Source organism: Bufo bufo, chromosome 2 (assembly GCF_905171765.1).
Source record: "Bufo bufo chromosome 2, aBufBuf1.1, whole genome shotgun sequence".
Lineage (NCBI taxonomy): Eukaryota > Metazoa > Chordata > Amphibia > Anura > Bufonidae > Bufo > Bufo bufo.
The window spans coordinates 607,092,167-607,112,591 of NC_053390.1; the positions used below are offsets into that span (position 1 = coordinate 607,092,167).

At 46.6% G+C, this 20,425-nt stretch overlaps 1 protein-coding gene across 1 annotated transcript in view; it reads right to left on the reverse strand.

Moving 5' to 3' along the window:
* The window catches only part of QRFPR (pyroglutamylated RFamide peptide receptor), a 150,373-nt gene that overhangs the window by 32,336 nt on the left and 97,612 nt on the right, over positions 1-20,425 (reverse strand). Inside the window, exon 5 of the mRNA XM_040419877.1 lies at positions 2,032-2,129. Within this exon, the coding sequence (XP_040275811.1) occupies positions 2,032-2,129 (98 nt within the window). The remainder of the gene's footprint in view (positions 1-2,031; positions 2,130-20,425) is intronic.

Below are 20,425 nucleotides of genomic sequence, written 5' to 3' on the forward strand. Positions count from 1 at the left end.
GCAATGGGACTGAATGGAAACCTGGTTTTAATGATTCAGAGGTGTGTCGCAACTAGAGATGAGCATATCGATTCATACAAATCAATTTGTTCATCAAGGTTTTTGAGCAGCGGAGGGCTGTCACCACAGCACAAGTGGCTCCCCCTCCACCCATAATGCTTGTCAGGGCCAGACAAAACTTCCAGCCCTGTCAATGGCACACCTGTGTCTCTGCCCCGAGTAGTGGTTAAAGAAAAGAGACTCTGCTTCTGCCACCGGAAGCAGAGTCTTACCTGAAGCCAGTGGCGTACCAAGGGGGGGGCGGGGGGGGCGGCCCGCCCCGGGTGCCACTCACAAGGGGGGTGCCATGACGGAGTCACCCCTCCATCCACTGCTGCACCGCGACGCGACTCCGCCAGGCGCCGGCTTCTGTGGAAGGATTATTGCGGCGGCGCGCAACGTGACGTCACGACGCTGACGCCGCGCCGCCTTCACGGATCTTTTAAAGAAGCGGAAGGATCCATTACCAGCGGTCGGACGGAGCCTGAGGCATCATCAAAATGTGAGTAAATAATTGTGTAATTAAGGGGTGTGTGTGTGTGTAATTAAGTGGGGGTTTGTAATTAAGGGGGGGGTGTAATTAAGGGATGTGTGTGTGTAATTAAGGGAGGGGTTTGTAATTAAGGTGGGGAGGGAGGGGGTGTAATTAAGGGGGGGAGTGTGTAATTAAGGGGGGGTGTAATTAAGGGAGGGGGTGTAATTAAGGTGGGGAGGGAGGGGGTGTAATTAAGGGAGGAGGTGACGTGTAATTAAGGGAGGGGGTGTAATTAAGGGGAGAACTTTCTTGGGGGGGCCAACCAAAGGGTTCGCCCCGGGTGCCAAATGCTCTAGGTACGCCCCTGCCTGAAGCCTCTTGGCTTGTGCTTCTACTCAAAGCAGGGGCACATGCTCAAGACAGTCATGGCCTGGCAATATGTCTGGCCTTGTCAATAAAGCAGCAGAGGGGAGCCTTTTGAACAGCAGGGATATCTTTAAATTTACAATTGAAAAAAATCATACAAGGAATGAAAGGTGTCTGCTAAATCTATAGCGCTTTCATGCTGTAGAACTGAATGTATTGTTGAGTTTTATAGTAGAGCAAAGAATAAGACAAGCAAAGACAAGCAGAGATTTTATACTACGCTATTGTCATAACAAACATATATTATATTTTTAGATTTACATTACATTAGAATTGCAAGTATTATCTCCACATGAGTATTTTACACATGGACTTTTTGATTTCTTCTTTATTTTATCAATGTTCTTTTTTATCTACAGTATGTCATGATTAGGAAACATTAAGTTTGAATCACGCAGACTGATCCTGCGGTACTGAACTCATGGTACAGTATGTGATTTCTTTTAATGGACTTTATTAAATTATGATGGACTTCACCTTTTTCCAACAGACACTTATCCCATCTACTATGGATAAGGGATATGTTCTTGTAATGGGGCAACCTCTTTATTATTTGTGCATTCATTTAATAATACATTAAATAATCAATAGCCAGTTATATTTTGTATGAAAAAGAATTGTGATTATTATGTAAAACCAAATATGATAGATAAAATAAAGAGAAAATCAATAATTCCATGTGTAAAATACTCATTTTGATATTTAAAATTATTTGCAATTAATGAATTAAATAATGATGTTTTAACAGAGACACCACGTGCTGGACTTCACCTTTTTCCCATTACATATTTCCTGGTTCCAGGTGTCCGTGCACCTGGAGTGTCCTGTAGCTGAGGGGTTGAGCGGACTGTCTTTTTTGTATGCTTTCTACATAAGCCGACCACTAGGGGCCCCACCAATCATGAGACTTGAGGCCCATGATTCCCTGTTTGGAGCCCAGACATACATGTGCGTCTGCTACTCCATTCAAATCTTTATGGGACTTCTGGAGCTTGGTGATCAAATACTGTGGATAGGGGAGAAGTTCTTTAATGGGACAACCCCTTTAACACTTGGCAGATTGAAATTCCAACCACAACATATTTACTTACTGTATTCTATCATCATATGCACAACATGAAATGGTGCCCAGCAGACTGAAAAAAGGACAACCACTGTTATCATCATTATGATAGCTCGCTTCTTCTTCCTAGATGAAAGTAATTGCAGTTAATCAAGGTCACTGAACATGTAATATCTATTATAGATCATTCTTTCTTTATACTCCGATAATCATTTCCAACACAACAATTAGATGAGCATTCTTGACATACTATGGTAGACTATATAATGAAAATTAAGCTGCGGCACACCTTTGAATCTAATGGAACCCTTTAATGACCAGGCCTGAAAAAAGCCTTAATGACCAGACTAAGAATGAAATAATTTATTATTTTTTTATTCCGATTCATCTAAATTGGCAAACAAATTATCATATAGGGCTGAAAATTGTCAATCCCTTCTCTATCTTCTGCTACAAAATTAATATTCCACAGCGTAAATAAGGATTTGTTGTGGATTTTCTGAAGCTCAGTGTCTCCATTCATTTAATGGGCGATTTAATCCCCACAGAAATCCACAACCTAACCCATGTGTAAATATCCTCAACAAAATCTGTACCAAAGGTTTGTAGAAATCCACACCTGTGTATTGTCTGGAAGACTTTTTGGCCACATGTGACGGCACCCTTAGCTGTAACAGGAAAGCTTATTTGAATATCGATTTTTTTCCAGAAACCCAAGAAGAACGTTGTCTGGTCTATAAGACTCCCCATACCTTCTAAAAGAAATAGTACTCTCTGAATCCTGACCAAGGCCTCTCACCTAGCTAATCAAGATCTCTATGATCTGCAAAGAGAGTTAAGCATTGACTGTTTAAAAGGTCAAGCATTGACTTTTCCTTTTAGAATCTGAGCTATTTAAAATATTGTATTCCAAGAGGAGCATTGCCTGGTCCATAAGACTCATCACAACTACTCAGCACTTTCCATAAGGAGAAAATGTATTTCTCTCAGTTCTACCAAATGAATCTGAAAAAATTCAAATTCTACTATAATTTGGGTTGAATTTTGATTCTAACTAATTTATCCTTTTATCTCTAGACCAGATGCTATTTCATGATTTAGCACCCATGGTGGTTAAATGGTCCTAACTAGAGATGAGCGAATTGAAGTTGATGAAGTGGAATTCTATCCAAATTTCAGGAAAAATTTGATTCGCACCGAATCCGAATTCCCTCACGCTTTGTGGTAACGAATCACATTTTTTCCTAAAATGGCTGCTGCACATGTTAGGACATGGAGCAAAGAACTTTGGGAACAAGGGATAAACCACAATGCCATACATGCAGCCAATCAGCAGACAGCCAGCCCTGTGATGTCACAGCCATATAAATAGCCTCAGTCATCTTGGATTCAGCCATTTTCCAGTGTACTTAGTGCAGAGAGAGACGTCAGCAGGCGCTAGGAACAGTGCTAGAAAAGACTTTAAAACTTTTATTTTGCTGAATAGAAGTTCAGGGAAAGATCATTAGAAGTGTAGGGAAAGAATAGGAAGGAATTATTCCACACCATAAAAGGAGAACAGGGTCCAAATAGGGAAATGTACAGCCTAGGTAATAGGAGCAATGCTATTACACCTTGCTGCACTGACTGGGATCCAAATTGCCATTATACTGCTGCTCTCAGGTTTGCAATAGATGATACCTCTGTAATTCCAGCAAACAATTCTTTTTATTGGGGTGAAAGTGCTGTTTGATACAGCCATTAACAGGGTGTATTACTAGGAAATATTTCTATGTCTTTTTAGCCCTTGTGCGGTGCAGTTATATGTTCTAAAGCCTTTTATGGTGTGTATAAGTGGGAAAAAAAAGGGCTTATTTGCTGTTCAGCGGCATATTTGGCGTGTATAAGTGGGGGGGGGGAAAGGGCTTATTAGCCGTTGTGTGGTGAAGTGAGAAAATTACAGCCCTTTTTGGGGTGTATTAGTGGCAAAAAAAAGTATTATTTGCAGTCAAGCGGTGCAGTTATATGTTCTAAAGCCTTTTTTGGTGTGTATTAGTGGGGAATAAAAGGTCTTATTAGCCGTTGTGTGGGGAAATGAGAAAATTACAGCCCTTTTTGGCGTGTATTAGTGGGGGGAAAAAAGTATTATTTGTCGTTCAGCGGTGCAGTTATATGTTCTAAAACCTTTTTTGTCGTGTATTAGTGGCAAAAAAAGGATTATTTGCCGTTCAGCAGTGCAGTTATATGTTCTAAAGCCTTTTTTTGGCGTGTATTAGTGGCAAATGTTACGAACCAGCAGGTGTGAACCCACTGTGCCACGTGTCCTACCTCCTCTAAGGGCGTTGTCTAAGTAAACCCCTCGATTCTTCACAGCACCCCTGATGGTGGGGATAGACTTTCCCGAGGGGAACACCAAGTTGCAACCTGTTGAGGAGGATAGGCACACAAGGCAGCTGGTCCAGGCAGACCAGGAGGTAAAAGGGAAAGGTACTAGAAGTACAGGCGTTGCGTAGTCGTTACCAGGAGCAACAGTGCAGGACCGAAGGATGAGGCAGAGGCGTAGTCAGACAGGCGAAAGGTCAAGGCAGGCCGCAAAGGTACAGATCAGGCAATCCGGTTCGGCAACAGGAGAGTCAAGGCTAGCACCAGGGATCAGATGGGTAGCAGAATCCAATAACACAAATACGGGTCAGGAAGACAAGTGATTATCAGGAGCCTTAGCAGAGCACAAGGACCTTGACTCTGAGGAATCTGGGAAGGGAGCTGAGCCACTTATATATGCACAGGAGAGCTAGGATAGGTCAGCGAGGTCACATGACCTAAGCAACAAAGCCCAGGAAGTGACGCGCGCTGGCCCTTAAGGAAGTGCAGCAGTAACAAACAGCAAACATGCTGTGGCCAGGGCTGAGAGCAAACTGTGGAGCGGATCCAGAACAACAGCACCAACACAGACAAAGCCCAGGACTTTAGCGTTGAAATGGGAAGCACCGGCCGCAGATCACCGCTGAACACGGTGCTCAGAACCACGGCGGTAAGCAGGGGAACAGCGGCGCACAGCAGCCACTGTTACAGCAAAAAAAAGTATTATTTGCCATTCAACGGTGCAGTTATATGTTCTAAAGCTTTTTTTGGCGTGTATTAGTGGGAAAAAAAGGGATTATTAGCCATTGTGTGGTGAAGTGAGAGAATTACAGTCCTTTTTGGTGTGTATTATTTGCCGTTCAGCTGTGCAGTTATATGTTCTAAAGCCTTTTTTGTCTTGTACTAATGGCAAAAAATTGATTATTTGCCGTTGTGTGGTGAAGTGACAAAATTACAGATTTTTTGGGGTGTATTAATTTCCTTTGTATTTACTTATTTGATCTAACAGTATGTCAGATAGAGAAGTGACAGGCCCCACACAGGGAAGATGCAGAGGCCTAAATGTTTTTGGAGCAGGCATAGGTCGCATCAGAGTAAGGGGGCGTCGCAGCAGGGGTCACTTCCAGAGGCCTGAGTTCCCAGTGTCAGCTAGCGGGGTCTTGACCAGCAACCCAGTGGTTCTTGAATGGTTGACTCGGTCATCCACTTCGTCCCAAGTGACATCAGACACCCCCAGCCAAGAGTCGGTGGGTTCGTCAGACACAACCCTTAGTTGGCATGGCCCAGGAGCACCTGTCCTTAACCTTCCTCTGTCCTTTTCTGTTTCCTCAGCCAGAGAAGAATTATATGCTGTGGGCTCAGCTCCACTATACAGCAAGAACGTAGCGTAGCGGTATGACGTAGCGGAGTAGCTACGTAGGTGTACCGCGCGTCCGTATGGGGTCCGCCCCCTTCACACACCTGCCTCGTCCCGGCGCCTCAGCATCTCGGCTCCCTCACCGCCTCGCTCTCTCCAGCGCAGCACACATTGGCGATGGATTGGAGCCGTTAGCAGCCACCATGACACCGGGCAGCGCGCAGGGTGAGGGGACCGATTAAAGATCAAGGCGCACACCGGCCATGTCCTGTTATGGATTGACGCGATAACCCCGTGCCGCGCTGATTCGGACCACTACCGCCTGAACCCGCAATCTGCCTGATCCTGCAATCGTACCACACATCCAACTGGGCCCTCGGAAAGAGCCCGATGTTTCGGCTATATCCCGTGAATATAGGAGACCGTGGAAGGCTGTGGCAGTGCACTACGGGACCGTTGACTGCTGAAGGCCAAGAATGTATACTGGCGGCGACACACTTTTCCCCCGGCCGGCTGGCTGAATATTGGTGAGACCGCTCCTGTTTAAGTTTACCCACTGTCATCCCCCTAACTTTGTTATACTAACTTTGAGTGAAAGAAGGGCTGCTGACCGCCCGACCGGGTGTGGGTCCAGGTTACTATACCTGCTGGGGCTGCGTCTCCGGTGTGCCTTGTGGAAATTGCCACGTGGGATTGCTCTATATCACCCTCAGCGAAGTTGCTGGCCGAAAAGTTGCTTCCCCGGCACAGGGGGTACGAGCGAGTTGGGTGCTACGGGGCTTTTTTAGTCTTCAAGCCCCACTCTCCCCTCACGGCTAAGTCCACATATATTCGCTATCGGGATGGATAACTAACTGTTCCCCCATGGTTTTGGAGTTTTGAATTTGGAGTTTGGCGCTTCAGGGGACTACCGCCCATTATAACCCCGGTATAACCCCCACATCAAGCTAACGGGGGGTCTAACAATTGGATTAACTTTCAAGCCCTACCTTTCAGGTAGAAGGGCAGAAGACTGGCGGGACAGTTCGTGGGACAACCCGTGTTGTGAACTCTACTGACACCTCAAGCCGGGGATATAACTCGCTGACTCAAATTGGGGGTTCAAATCGTGAAAATGTTAAATTGGGGGTTCGAATTGGTATAGTTGAGGGGTATGGGGGGAGCGGCGAATAGGGTCCCGACCTGATTGCCGACCCCACCAGTACCATTGCCGTGAGCAAAAAACCAACCTCCGCCAATAACTCGCTCCGCCTACATTTACTGGGCAGGGCCCTGATATGTATTGACTTTATGTTTCATTCACATTTGCCGTTATTTTGGATACCTGTACGTGTTTGTGGTCGCTGGAATCTGGTCCGGTCAGGAGGGAAAGGGGGTCCTTAGCATAGTCTGGTGCAGGTATACCCCTCCTGGACCGGTCTGGAAAAACCAACGCTGGGTGTATATATATAACCCTATTTCCTAATTGTCTATAAAAGTAGTTGGATAACCAGTGGTCGACCCAGGTGCCGGGCTGTCTGTGTTGGGGGGTGATAGTGAGATCTCGGCCGCTTTTGGGGTACCTTCTCTCCCCTTAATCTTCTCCCATTGTTTATATATGGCCTGCCTCTGCAGGCAAGATCTGAGATAATATGCCTCCCAAATATAATAGGAGATCTGTGGGAACAGGATCCCCTAAGGCGGGCGACGGAAATAGTCCACAGGCGAGAATGGACAAATATTTGAAATCGCCCCCACCCAAACACAGAGGGGGGAAGAGAATGCCAGAGCCGGCGGAGGTGCAGGTGGACCCGCCGATGCAGCTAGAACAGCATATGGGACCTGACAGGGGTAGACTCGACATTATAGACAACAAGCTGGCGGACATACTGACGCTTGTTCAGACCACCAACCAATCAGTCTCAGATATCTCCACCACGGTAAAGACACTACAGGTGGAGCTAACCCTTATTAGAGACGACATGAACAAAATTAGGGCCAATATTAAGTATGTAGAAACTGGTCTAGCGGAGGTTCAAACAGAACAAAGACAGATGACCACAAAAATAGACGACTTGGAGAAAGAAAATAAACGGATCAATGCGAGACTAACAGATATGGAGGATAGAGCACGTCGTAATAACCTGAGGATGGTGGGCTTCCCGGAGGGCGTGGAGGGGGGGAACCCCGCGGAGTTTATGCAAAAGTGGCTGATCGATACGTTGGGAACTTGCGGGGATACCCTCGCGCTTCGGGTGGAGAGAGCGCACAGAATCCCCGGTAAAAAAAACCCGCCGGGTGCCCCCCCTCGACCCCTCTTAATTAGAATACTTTCCTCTAGTGACAGAGACTGGGTGCTTCGGCGTAAGAGGGAATTAAAAGAGATTGCCCTCAACGGGCATTGGATACAAATATATCCTGACTTCTCTAGGGACACCCAAAATAAGCGTAGGGAATATCTTGACATCAAGAAAAGACTACGAGATGGTAATATCAAATATTCCATGTTATACCCTGCTAAGTTAAGAGTGGTCTATAGGGATACTGTAATGTTCTTCCATTCACCCAGAGAAGTCCTAGAATGGTTAGACACGGTTAGGGATTAGACATTAGGATTTTGATCGATGTGGCGGGAGGATGGCCCGATGTAGGGGGTGGGGGGACACGGGGGGCGCCCCATGGACGGATGGGCGAAATGTGAGAGGTTGACAGGATGCATCGCATCAGTGAACCAGTAGGGGGATACGTGGGGGAGAGGGGTGGGGGGGCGGTTGAGGTGGGGAGGGGTGTGGGGGTTTGGAGGGGGTGGGATCTGGCCTGGGTGCGGCTGCCTTTGGGGGGCGGCAGACGACTCCTTTATAGCTCCATAACATGACGAATAATAAAGTAATAATATGGAATGTGCGTGGACTGGGAGATAAAACAAAACGGGTCGTGGTCTTTGACCGGATTATTCGGCACCTCCCCGCAATAGTTGCTTTACTGGAAACACATGCCACACCAGAGATTCCAGAATATCTAATAAAGAGATGGGCGGGGCATCAGTTGCACTCCGGTTTCTCGACATATTCTCGAGGGATCAGTGTATACGTACATCAAAGTATTGATTTTATCCTACTGGACCAGTCAATTGATAGAGACGGGAGATATATCTTCCTCCACGCTCGATGGAATGGCAGAAAGTGTGTCTTAGCTTTTCTGTATATCCCCCCACCATTTGCAATGACAGTCCTAAACCAGTTGACAATTTTTTTGCATAACAGAGAGCGATCCCCGGTATTAATATGTGGTGACTTTAACTGCGTATTGGACCCCGCGTTGGATAGAATCTCAACCGTGGGGAAAAGTGGGCAGGGAAAGCACGCCCTACTTCGAGGGTTCTGCGAGGAGATAGGACTAACAGATGTCTGGCGATGGCTTTATGGTAACAAACAGGTGTTTTCTTGTTTCAGTAAAACATATAGCGCTATGTCCAGAATTGATATTGCCTTGGCCAATGGTGAGATGCTCGACGCCATTTTAAAAATGGCGTACGAGATCCATGGTATCTCTGATCATTCACCGATCTTACTGGTGATGAAGATTGGGCAACAATCCGGTACTACCAGATCGTTCAGACTGAACGAGCACTGGTTAACCATATTAAATGATCCCGTAGGAATTGACAAGGAACTTATACAATTCTGGCAAGAAAATATTGGTACAACACATATCCACTTCGTATGGGATGCAATGAAGGCTTTTATTCGCGGGTTATATTTCAGCAGAATTAAAAAGAAAAAAAGGAATTCGAATATTGCATATTTGGAGGGTAGGATTCGAATAAATAACGACGCGAACACACGCACCAAGGTAAAATCTGCTAAGGACGACTATATAACGTTCATGAGGAAAAAAGCCCAGAATCAACTATTTTTTATGGGCTACAAACATTTTTGTGAGGGAGGCACCCCGGGTAAACTATTGGCCTCCATAATAACGAATCAAAAGGCCCCCCAAAAGATTAGACAAATTCTGGCAGGTGACGGCCATAGATTGGAAAGAGGAGTGGAGATGGAGGGAGAATTCTTAAAATATTTTAACAATCTTTATTGCTCCGGGGTGGATGATGTGGGGACAAAGATAGACGACTTTTTAAAACAGGTCAAGATCCCGGGGTTGTCGGACCCGGACTCGGCCCTCTTGTGTGCCCCCATCTCCTTGAGAAAACTACAGGCGGTTACGCAGGAGGCTCGGGCCTCTTCGGCGCCCGGATCGGATGGGCTCCCGTATGGCATATACAAGAGCCACGCGGGGGTCCTCCTGCCCGGGCTGCTGCAGGTCCTGAATGAATCTAGTATATGTGGAAAGCTGCCCCCGTCCTTGACTTGCTATTTAGTGGACCGACGGCCAGAATTAATATTAACGGGGGACTTTCCCCTGCCTTCTCCCTAAAGCGGGGGACACGACAGGGGTGCCCACTCTCTCCACTCCTCTTTTCAGTCTTTATGGAACCTCTCGCATGCAGGATACGGGCCGAGCCGAGCATTGTGGGATTCGGTGGTAGGGGGATGGATGACAAGATTTGCTTGTATGCGGATGACGTATTGCTCTATCTGAACGATGGATGGAGAAGTGTCCCTGGCGTTATGCGAATAATAGAGGAGTTTGGTAGCGTCGCCGGGTATGAGATAAACTGGGCAAAGTCTGTCCTCTTCCCCCTTAACCGGATGCCTCCCGTAAATGACCTCAAGGTCAGAATCATTACTCCAACGGACCACTTAGAATAACTAGGGATAAAAATTGGTAGCACCATTAGGGATTATAACACATTAAACATCACTCCCCTAGTTGGGAAAATAAGGGAGAAGATTAGGGTTTGGCAGAAACTTCCGCTTTCCCAGATCAACAGAATTGCGCTGATTAAAATGGTTTTGTTGCCCTGGATATTGTACACGGTCAGCTCTTGCCCTGCTTGGATTGAAGATAGTGTTTTTAATCTGATCGATCGATTGATTAATGACCTGATATGGGGCAGGAAAAGGGTCCGCATTAAGCTACAATATTTACGATTGGCTGCAAGTAATGGTGGCCTCGGCCTGCATCACTTTCAGAGTTATTACCTGTGCTCACAATTACAGTGGTGCATCAATACGGGGGATGGAGCATTAATATCTCATATTACAGGACAACGCCAACAGTCTACACATAACATATTCAGTATATTGGAATCCGGACTTCTGGAGCGTGTGGACCATTTTTGTCCTATTGGTTCAGCCCTACAGAAGGCCTGGAATAAAACCAAGGAACTTACCCAGGCTCCTCAAGTTTTGGAGTTTACCCCGCTATGGGACAACCCTGCGCTAACAGAGCTCTTGGCCCTTAATGAAAATGATTATTGGACTCGGAGAGGTATCACGCTATTTTCACACATATGCACGAAAGGGAAAATTAAACCGATAGGGGAATTGTTTTTGCAGACACCAATCACTGCATTAGAACACTATAGATATCTCCAAATACAACATGCACTAGCATGCACGTTAAAAAAAACGCCCTCGAAAATAAGCACTCAGAGATTCTCATTATTTTGTTATAATACAGTCGGGAAAAAAGTTAGGGTCTCACTACTTTATAGGAGATTTATTGAGGAATTAAGCACGGTCACTAAATTTAAAAGTGTAGATAAATGGAACGCGGATATAGGGGAATGTAACCCTTCACAATGGCGGGAAATATATCAAAATATCAAAAAGGCTTCCCTCTCACGACAGCACCGTTTGACTCAATTTAAAATAATACACCGATTATATGTTACCCCGAATCTCCTATCCAAAATATACAGTAATAAGGGACAAGAATTCAGTTGTTTGAAATGTTCTCTTGCAGCGGCAGGGTATGTCCATATGTTGTGGGATTGCCCAGTTATCAAGAACTTCTGGGATAGCATATTTCAGGAGTTGGTGGCATTAACTGGGAACAACCCCCCTTTAACTATCCAAGTAGCGTTACTTGGACTGCTTCCCCCCCGAATATAAAAACAAAACAACCAAAAGTGAGCAGGGCTACTGGCTGAAGGGACTCCTATTGGACAAGGTAATAATTCTGAGGCATTGGGTGAAAGATAGACCACCAACAAAATATGAATGGCAAAGCTTGATGGAAAGAGTAACAGACTTTGAGTGCATGAAACGGCGCGGGGTGAAATACACTACAGGAATAGGTGTATAGACAGGAGAAATGACTGAAAGAGATGTACTACCGGACTGGAACTGATGTCCCACCACCTTTTGAGTCTAAGCTCCCACATAAACAAACTTTCAATAATTTTTAAACAACAAAACATTACTATTACTCGCTAAAATTAAATAGGAATTGGCCCTATGACTGTCTGGGAAACACCCAGAAGAGGGGCGTGAGCAGCCCGCCGCCCCTCGTGGCGGCCGTACCAGGCCAGGTACGCGGGGGACGGGGACGGGGGCGTTTGGGGGGGGGGGGGGTGGTAGCCCGGTATCAAGGGAAATACTGCATAAATGTACCTGTTGTATGTACCTACTCTCTGTAACCAGATACCTTTTTATATTGCTTTGGCGTAAGAAAATTAATAAAGATATTTATATATAAAAAAAAAAAGAGATGAGCGAATCGAAGTTGATGAAGTGGAATTCTATCCAAATTTCAGGAAAAATTTGATTCGCACCGAATCTGAATTCCCTCACGCTTTGTGGTAACGAATCACATTTTTTCCTAAAATGGCTGCTGCACATGTTAGGACATGGAGCAAAGAACTTTGGGAACAAGGGATAAACCACAATGCCATACATGCAGCCAATCAGCAGACAGCCAGCCCTGTGATGTCACAGCCATATAAATAGCCTCAGCCATCTTGGATTCAGCCATTTTCCAGTGTACTTAGTGCAGAGAGAGACGTCAGCAGGCGCTAGGAACAGTGCTAGAAAAGACTTTAAAACTTTTATTTTGCTGAATAGAAGTTCAGGGAAAGATCATTAGAAGTGTAGGGAAAGAATAGGAAGGAATTATTCCACACCATAAAAGGAGAACAGGGTCCAAATAGGGAAATGTACAGCCTAGGTAATAGGAGCAATGCTATTACACCTTGCTGCACTGACTGGGATCCAAATTGCCATTATACTGCTGCTCTCAGGTTTGCAATAGATGATACCTCTGTAATTCCAGCAAACGATTCTTTTTATTGGGGTGAAAGTGCTGTTTGATACAGCCATTAACAGGGTGTATTACTAGGAAATATTTCTATGTCTTTTTAGCCCTTGTGCGGTGCAGTTATATGTTCTAAAGCCTTTTATGGTGTGTATAAGTGGGAAAAAAAGGGCTTATTTGCTGTTCAGCGGCATATTTGGCGTGTATAAGTGGGGGGGAAAAAAGGGCTTATTAGCCATTGTGTGGTGAAGTGAGAAAATTACAGCCCTTTTTGGGGTGTATTAGTGGCAAAAAAAAGTATTATTTGCAGTCAAGCGGTGCAGTTATATGTTCTAAAGCCTTTTTTGGTGTGTATTAGTGGGGAAAAAAAGGTCTTATTAGCCGTTGTGTGGTAAAATGAGAAAATTACAACCCTTTTTGGCGTGTATTAGTGGGGAAAAAAAGTATTATTTGCCGTTCAGTGGTGCAATTATATATTCTAAAGCCTTTTTTTGCGTGTATTAGTGGTGGGACAAAAAGGGCTTATTAGCGTTGTGTGGTGAAATGAGAAAATTACAGCCCTTTTTGGCGTGTATTAGTGGGGGAAAAAAAGTATTATTTGTCGTTCAGCGGTGCAGTTATATGTTCTAAAACCTTTTTTGTCGTGTATTAGTGGCAAAAAAAGGATTATTTGCCGTTCAGCAGTGCAGTTATATGTTCTAAAGCCTTTTTTTGGCGTGTATTAGTGGCAAATGTTACGAACCAGCAGGTGTGAACCCACTGTGCCACGTGTCCTACCTCCTCTAAGGGCTTTGTCTAAGTGAACCCCTCGATTCTTCACAGCACCCCTGATGGTGGGGATAGACTTTCCCGAGGGGAACACCAAGTTGCAACCTGTTGAGGAGGATAGGCACACAAGGCAGCTGGTCCAGGCAGACCAGGAGGTAAAAGGGAAAGGTACTAGAAGTACAGGCATTGCGTAGTCGTTACCAGGAGCAACAGTGCAGGACCGAAGGATGAGGCAGAGGCGTAGTCAGACAGGCGAAAGGTCAAGGCAGGCCGCAAAGGTACAGATCAGGCAATCCGGTTCGGCAACAGGAGAGTCAAGGCTAGCACCAGGGATCAGATGGGTAGCAGAATCCAATAACACAAATACGAGTCAGGAAGACAAGTGATTATCAGGAGCCTTAGCAGAGCACACTGAGGAATCTGGGAAGGGAGCTGAGCCACTTATATATGCACAGGAGAGCTAGGATAGGTCAGCGAGGTCACATGACCTAAGCAACAAAGCCCAGGAAGTGACGCGCGCTGGCCCTTAAGGAAGTGCAGCAGTAACAAACAGCAAACATGCTGTGGCCAGGGCTGAGAGCAAACTGTGGAGCGGATCCAGAACAACAGCACCAACACAGACAAAGCCCAGGACTTTAGCGTTGAAATGGGAAGCACCGGCCGCAGATCACCGCTGAACACGGTGCTCAGAACCACGGCGGTAAGCAGGGGAACAGCGGCGCACAGCAGCCACTGTTACAGCAAAAAAAAGTATTATTTGCCATTCAACGGTGCAGTTATATGTTCTAAAGCTTTTTTTGGCGTGTATTAGTGGGAAAAAAAGGGATTATTAGCCATTGTGTGGTGAAGTGAGAGAATTACAGTCCTTTTTGGTGTGTATTATTTGCCGTTCAGCTGTGCAGTTATATGTTCTAAAGCCTTTTTTGTCTTGTACTAATGGCAAAAAATTGATTATTTGCCGTTGTGTGGTGAAGTGACAAAATTACAGATTTTTTGGGGTGTATTAATTTCCTTTGTATTTACTTATTTGATCTAACAGTATGTCAGATAGAGAAGTGACAGGCCCCACACAGGGAAGATGCAGAGGCCTAAATGTTTTTGGAGCAGGCATAGGTCGCATCAGAGTAAGGGGGCGTCGCAGCAGGGGTCACTTCCAGAGGCCTGAGTTCCCAGTGTCAGCTAGCGGGGTCTTGACCAGCAACCCAGTGGTTCTTGAATGGTTGACTCGGTCATCCACTTCGTCCCAAGTGACATCAGACACCCCCAGCCAAGAGTCGGTGGGTTCGTCAGACACAACCCTTAGTTGGCATGGCCCAGGAGCACCTGTCCTTAACCTTCCTCTGTCCTTTTCTGTTTCCTCAGCCAGAGAAGAATTATATGCTGTGGGCTCAGCTCCACTATACAGCAAGAACGAGCTACTAGAGGACTGTCAGCAGCTACTGCCCAGCCAAGGTCTGGAGGAGACATCCGCCGCTTTCTCCGGTAGGTGGGCAAGTAGTGATAAGGAGAGTGGTGTGGGAGCTGGTCAGGCTCCTGGATCAGAGACTGTTGAGGAGGACATCGGTGACGTGCAGACAGTACTTGATGATGATAAAGCAGATCGCAATTGGGAGTCGGCTGACGAAGGGGCTTTATCAACATCGGAAGAGGGTGGCAGCTTGCCTGTGAGGCTGCGGCGGAGCCAGCAAGTTGGTAGCGTGGCTGGGAGTCAGCAGGGTGGCGGCAGTAAGAGGTCAGTAGCCAAATCTGCCTGGGGTAGGCCACCCGCTTCGCAGGAGCCTACCTGTCCAGAAAGTCGTGGTGCAGGGGTTCACAGATGTAGCAGCAGTAGCAGTCAGTCAGTGTGGAGTGTTGGGGGTAAAATCACCTACTCGGCGGTGTGGCAGTCTTTTAGGCCGCCAGAGGAGGTGAACATGGCCATTTGCCGAATCTGTGGGCAGAAGGTGAAGCGTGGCCAGGGTGCTACTGTTAGCACCACGGCCCTGCGTCAACATATGCAGCATCACCATAAAGTGGCCTGGGAGAACTGTGGCTCCAATGTGGTGGTTCAGCCTCCCGGCTGCCACAACAACCGCTGCATCACCCAGTGGCATGCACCCGATATCAGGCAGTCAAGGCTCCACCACCAAAGGGAGCTGTCTGTCCTTCCCATCATCTACTGGTACTGATGCTCCTCTTCCTCGCATTCCTATTCCTCGTCAGTCATTCCGTCAGCAAGCAATCGCCGAAGCGATTTCCAAGATTAGACAGTTTGTGTGCACTCATCCAATGGCGCAAAAGCTGAATGTGCACCAGGCCAAGTTGCTGGTGCTGCAGTTACTCCCTTTCCAAGTGGTGGACTTTGCACCTTTCAGAGAACTGATGGCTTGTGCCGAGCAAAGGTGAAGGGTTCCAAGCAGTAATTTTTTTGCCAAAAAGGCAGTACCAGCCCTGCACAAATATGTAGAAGAGAAGGTGGGCCAGTCCTTGAGCCTGTCGGTGTTTGCCAAAGTGCATGGCAGCGTCAACGTGTGGAGCTGTAACTACAGTCAAGGACAATATATGTTAATGTGGTTCCTGCCCAGCCAAACCAGCAACTTAGCCAGGTGATGCCGCTTCCGCCTCCATGTTCTCACGCCGTTGGTCCTGCGACAATGTCCGCCTCTGCCTCCTTATCCTCCACCGTGTCCTCAACCTCCACTGCAGGGACAATTCACAGTGCTCCTCCAACATACCACATGTGCAGGGCACGGCGGTGTCACGCTGTTGTACACCTCGTTTGCCTGGGCGAACGGAGTCACACAGGGGAGGAACTGCTCCATGTCCTTCATCAAGAAATCAAATCCTGGCTTTCTCTACGACAACTCAAAATCAGAACCATGGTGACCGGCAACGGGAAAAACATGGTGTCGGCACTGCGTCAAGGAGGGCTTAGCCATGCGCCCTGCATGGTGCACACGTTCAATCTCGTTGTCAAGCGGTTCCCGAAGTCTTCCACCCATCTGCAAGACATCCTAAAAATGGCCAGAAAACTTTGCATGGACTTTAGCCACTCGTACACCACCAAGCACACCCTCCTTGAGCTGCAGCGGCAGAACAGGGTCCCCCAACATAGGCTGATATGCAACATTTCCACCCGTTGGAATTCCACCCTCCATATGTTGGACCGACTATACAAACAGAGAAAGGCTATAAATGATTTCTTGATGATCTAAGCGGACAGGAGTACTCCCCTGTGTAATTTCGATGTCAGCCAGTGGCAGCTCATGCGTGACACCTGCTGTTTGCTCAGGCACTTTGAGGATGCCGTGTTATTTGACAGTCGATAGGACTATGGGATGAACAACATGCTGGTACATCTGCTTGGTCAGGATACTGGAGACGTGGCGCCTACATCTCACGGCCACATGAGCCCTGTGGGGGCTGAACTGGAGGAAGAGGAGGACATTGAGGCACAAGCAATGTGTAGCGAAATGGGTGGTGTTTATACACAGGTGACAGGAGAAGAGGAGCAGGAGCATCTGCAGGAGCAAGAGGGAGATGAGGAAGACGTGGCAGATGACCCAGGCTCACCGTGGCTGTATGCAGTGGAGATGGAGGCAGGGAGTCCCTCTGAGTCACTTGCTCAAATGGCCCGCTGCATGCTCATTTTCATCATTCGGCAGAGGGATGACTTCTGGCTCTTGTCTGACCTTGTTGGACTCTCGCTACTGTTCCAAAATGGGGGCGTTTTTTACACCCGCTGAGAGGGAGGACAAACTGAAATACATCCTATGTAGTCAGTTGGCCGCTGCCTATGGGCGCCATCACCCATCCTCACGCAGGTCTGACCTGGGGGGTCCTCTGTGCTCACGTTCCACTGCCATGGCTGCTGGGGGGTTGGGGTTGCAGAAGCATTACCAGCTCCATCAGCAGCAACTTAAGTCTAGAGTCGATGATGAGCAGTTTTCTTCACCCGCCTTCTGAAGAAACTACTCACCAGCAGCAGTAGATAGACATAGACCAGAACTTAAACCAGCAGGTTGTGGCATACTTGGAGTGCACCCTGCCATCCCACATCGAAGATCCCCTGGACGACTGGGCAGCCAAACTCGATTTGTCCTGCCCAGCCAGTAGTGTGGCATCAGAGCGGGTGTTTGGTGCGGCGGGGGCCATAGTTATCCCAAGGAGAACTCGCCTGTACACCCAAAATGTGGAGAGACTGACCTTTGTCAAGATGAATCAGGCGTGGATCAGCCAGGAATTCCACCCACAAATGCCTGATGCATCAGATTAGATCATCCATGCTACCTCACCCAAACCTCGACAAAAGAGATCGGTTTCTTCCGGCTACCTGCCTCAGCTACTACTCTGATGCTGCCACTAGTGATGGACGAACATCAGCCAAGATGTTTCGCGAACGCATGTTCGATATCAAATGTTCGCGAACTGCGCGTTCGCGGCGAGCCCCATTCACTTTAAAGGCAGGCGAACCTGAAAAACCTTAAGGTCATATTTGCAGCCACCAAATACTTACTAGAAGTGCACAAATTGTCCCACAACATGGACAGTGACATACCAGAGGGGGATAAATTGCCAAAATTCCCACAAAAAATATGTATTTTAATCAGGGGTTATTTTTATGCGTCTTAAAGGGAAACTCTCAAAAATGTGCCCTGCTGGAGCCTAGATATATTTTATTTTAGGCCACGAGAGTACGGGCCCCAAAAATTAGGCATTCACCTGACAGAAAAGAACAAGTGATTATGTGGATGGAGGTACATTAGGCGGTCACTGGATAACAATTTTACTGTAGGGCGGTACAGGCCCCAAAAATTATGCATTAACCTGACAGAAAATAACAAGTGATTATGTGGCTGGAGGTATATCAGGCGGTCAGTGGATAACAATTTAACTGTAGGCCAGTGGAGTACAGGCCCCAAAAATTAGGCATTCACCTGACAAAAAAGAACAAGTGATTATGTGGCTGGAGGTACATTAGGCGGTCACTGATTAACAATTTTACTGTAGGCCAGTGGAGTATAGGCCCCAAAAATTAGGCATTCACCTGAGAGAAAAGAGCAAGTGACTATGTGGCTCTAGGTATATTAGACGGTCAGTGGATAACAATTTTACTGTAGGCCAGTGGAGTACAGGCCCCAAAGATTATGCATTCACCTGACAGAAAAGAACACATGATTATGTGGCTGGAGGTATATTAGACGGTCAGTGCAAAACAATTTTATTGTACACCACTGGAGTACAGGCACCAAAAATTATGCTTTCACCGGACAGAAACGAACAAGTGATGATTATGTGGCTGGAGGTATATAAGACGGTCAGTGCATAACAATTTTACTGTAGGCCAGTGGAGTACAGGCCCCAAAAATTATGCATTCACCTGACAGACAAGAACAAGTGATTATGTGGCTGGAGGTATATTAGGCGGTCAGTAGATAACAATTTTACTGCAGGCCAGTGGAGTACAGGCCCCAAACATTTGGCATTCACCGGACTGAAAAGAACAAGTGATTATGTGGCTGGAGGTATTTTAGGCGGTCAGTGAATAACAATTTTACTGCAGGCCAGTGGAGTACAGGCCCCAAACATTAGGCATTTACCTGACAGAAAAGAACAAGTGATTATGTGGCTGGAGGTATATTAGGCGGTCAGTGGATAACAATTTTACTGCAGGCCAGTGGAGTACAGGCCCCAAACATTAGGCATTTACCTGACAGAAAAGAACAAGTGATTATCTGGCTGGAGGTATATTAGGCGGTCAGAGGAAAACAATTTTACTGTAGGCCAGTGGAGTACAGGCCCCAAAAATTATGCATTCACCTGACAGACAAGAACAAGTGATTATCTGGCTGGAGGTATATTAGGCGGTCAGTGGATAACAATTTTACTGCAGGCCAGTGGAGTACAGGCCCCAAACATTAGGCATTTACCTGACAGAAAAGAACAAGTGATTATCTGGCTGGAGGTATATTAGGCGGTCAGAGGAAAACAATTTTACTGTAGGCCAGTGGAGTACAGGCCCCAAAAATTAGGCATTCACTGGACAGAAAAGAACAAGTGATTATGTGGCTGGAGGTATATTAGACGGTCAGTGGATAACAATTTTACTGTAGGCCAGTGGAGTACAGGCCCCAAAAATTATGCATTCACCTGACAGAAAAGAACAAGTGATTATGTGGCTGGAGGTATATTAGGCGGTCAGTGGATAATAATTTTACTGCAGGCCAGTGGAGTACAGGCCCCAAACATTAGGCATTCACCAGACAGAAAAGAACAAGTGATTATGTGGATGGAGGTACATTAGGCGTTCACTGAATAACAATTTTACTGTAGGCCAGTGGAGTACAGGCTCCAAAAATTAGGCATTCACCTGACAGAAAAGAACTAGTGATTATGTGTCTGGGGGTACATTAGGCGGTCACTAGATAAAAATTTTACTGTAGGCCACGGGAGTAGAGGCCCCAAAAATTAGGCATTCACCTGACTGAAAAGTCCTTTTATGCCGCTGTATATACATAAGAGAAGGACCATTCTTTGCTCTGGGTGGTGGAGGATATGTGTGGGCTGGCATGAGGAAATTCAATTACACATGGTCATCACAGGTGTTGAATTCCTCCAAAATCCATGCCTCATTAATTTTTTTAAATGTAAGGTAGTCCACACTGTCGTGAGCTAGGCAAGTGCGCTTATTGGTCACGATCCCCCCTGCTGCACTGAATGTCCTTTCAGACAGGACATTTAACGAGCGGCAAGCCAAGAGTTCCATGGCAAACTGTGCCAGCTCTGGCCACAGGTCAAGCCTGCACACCCAGTAGTCCAGGGATTCCTAGCTTCTCAGAGC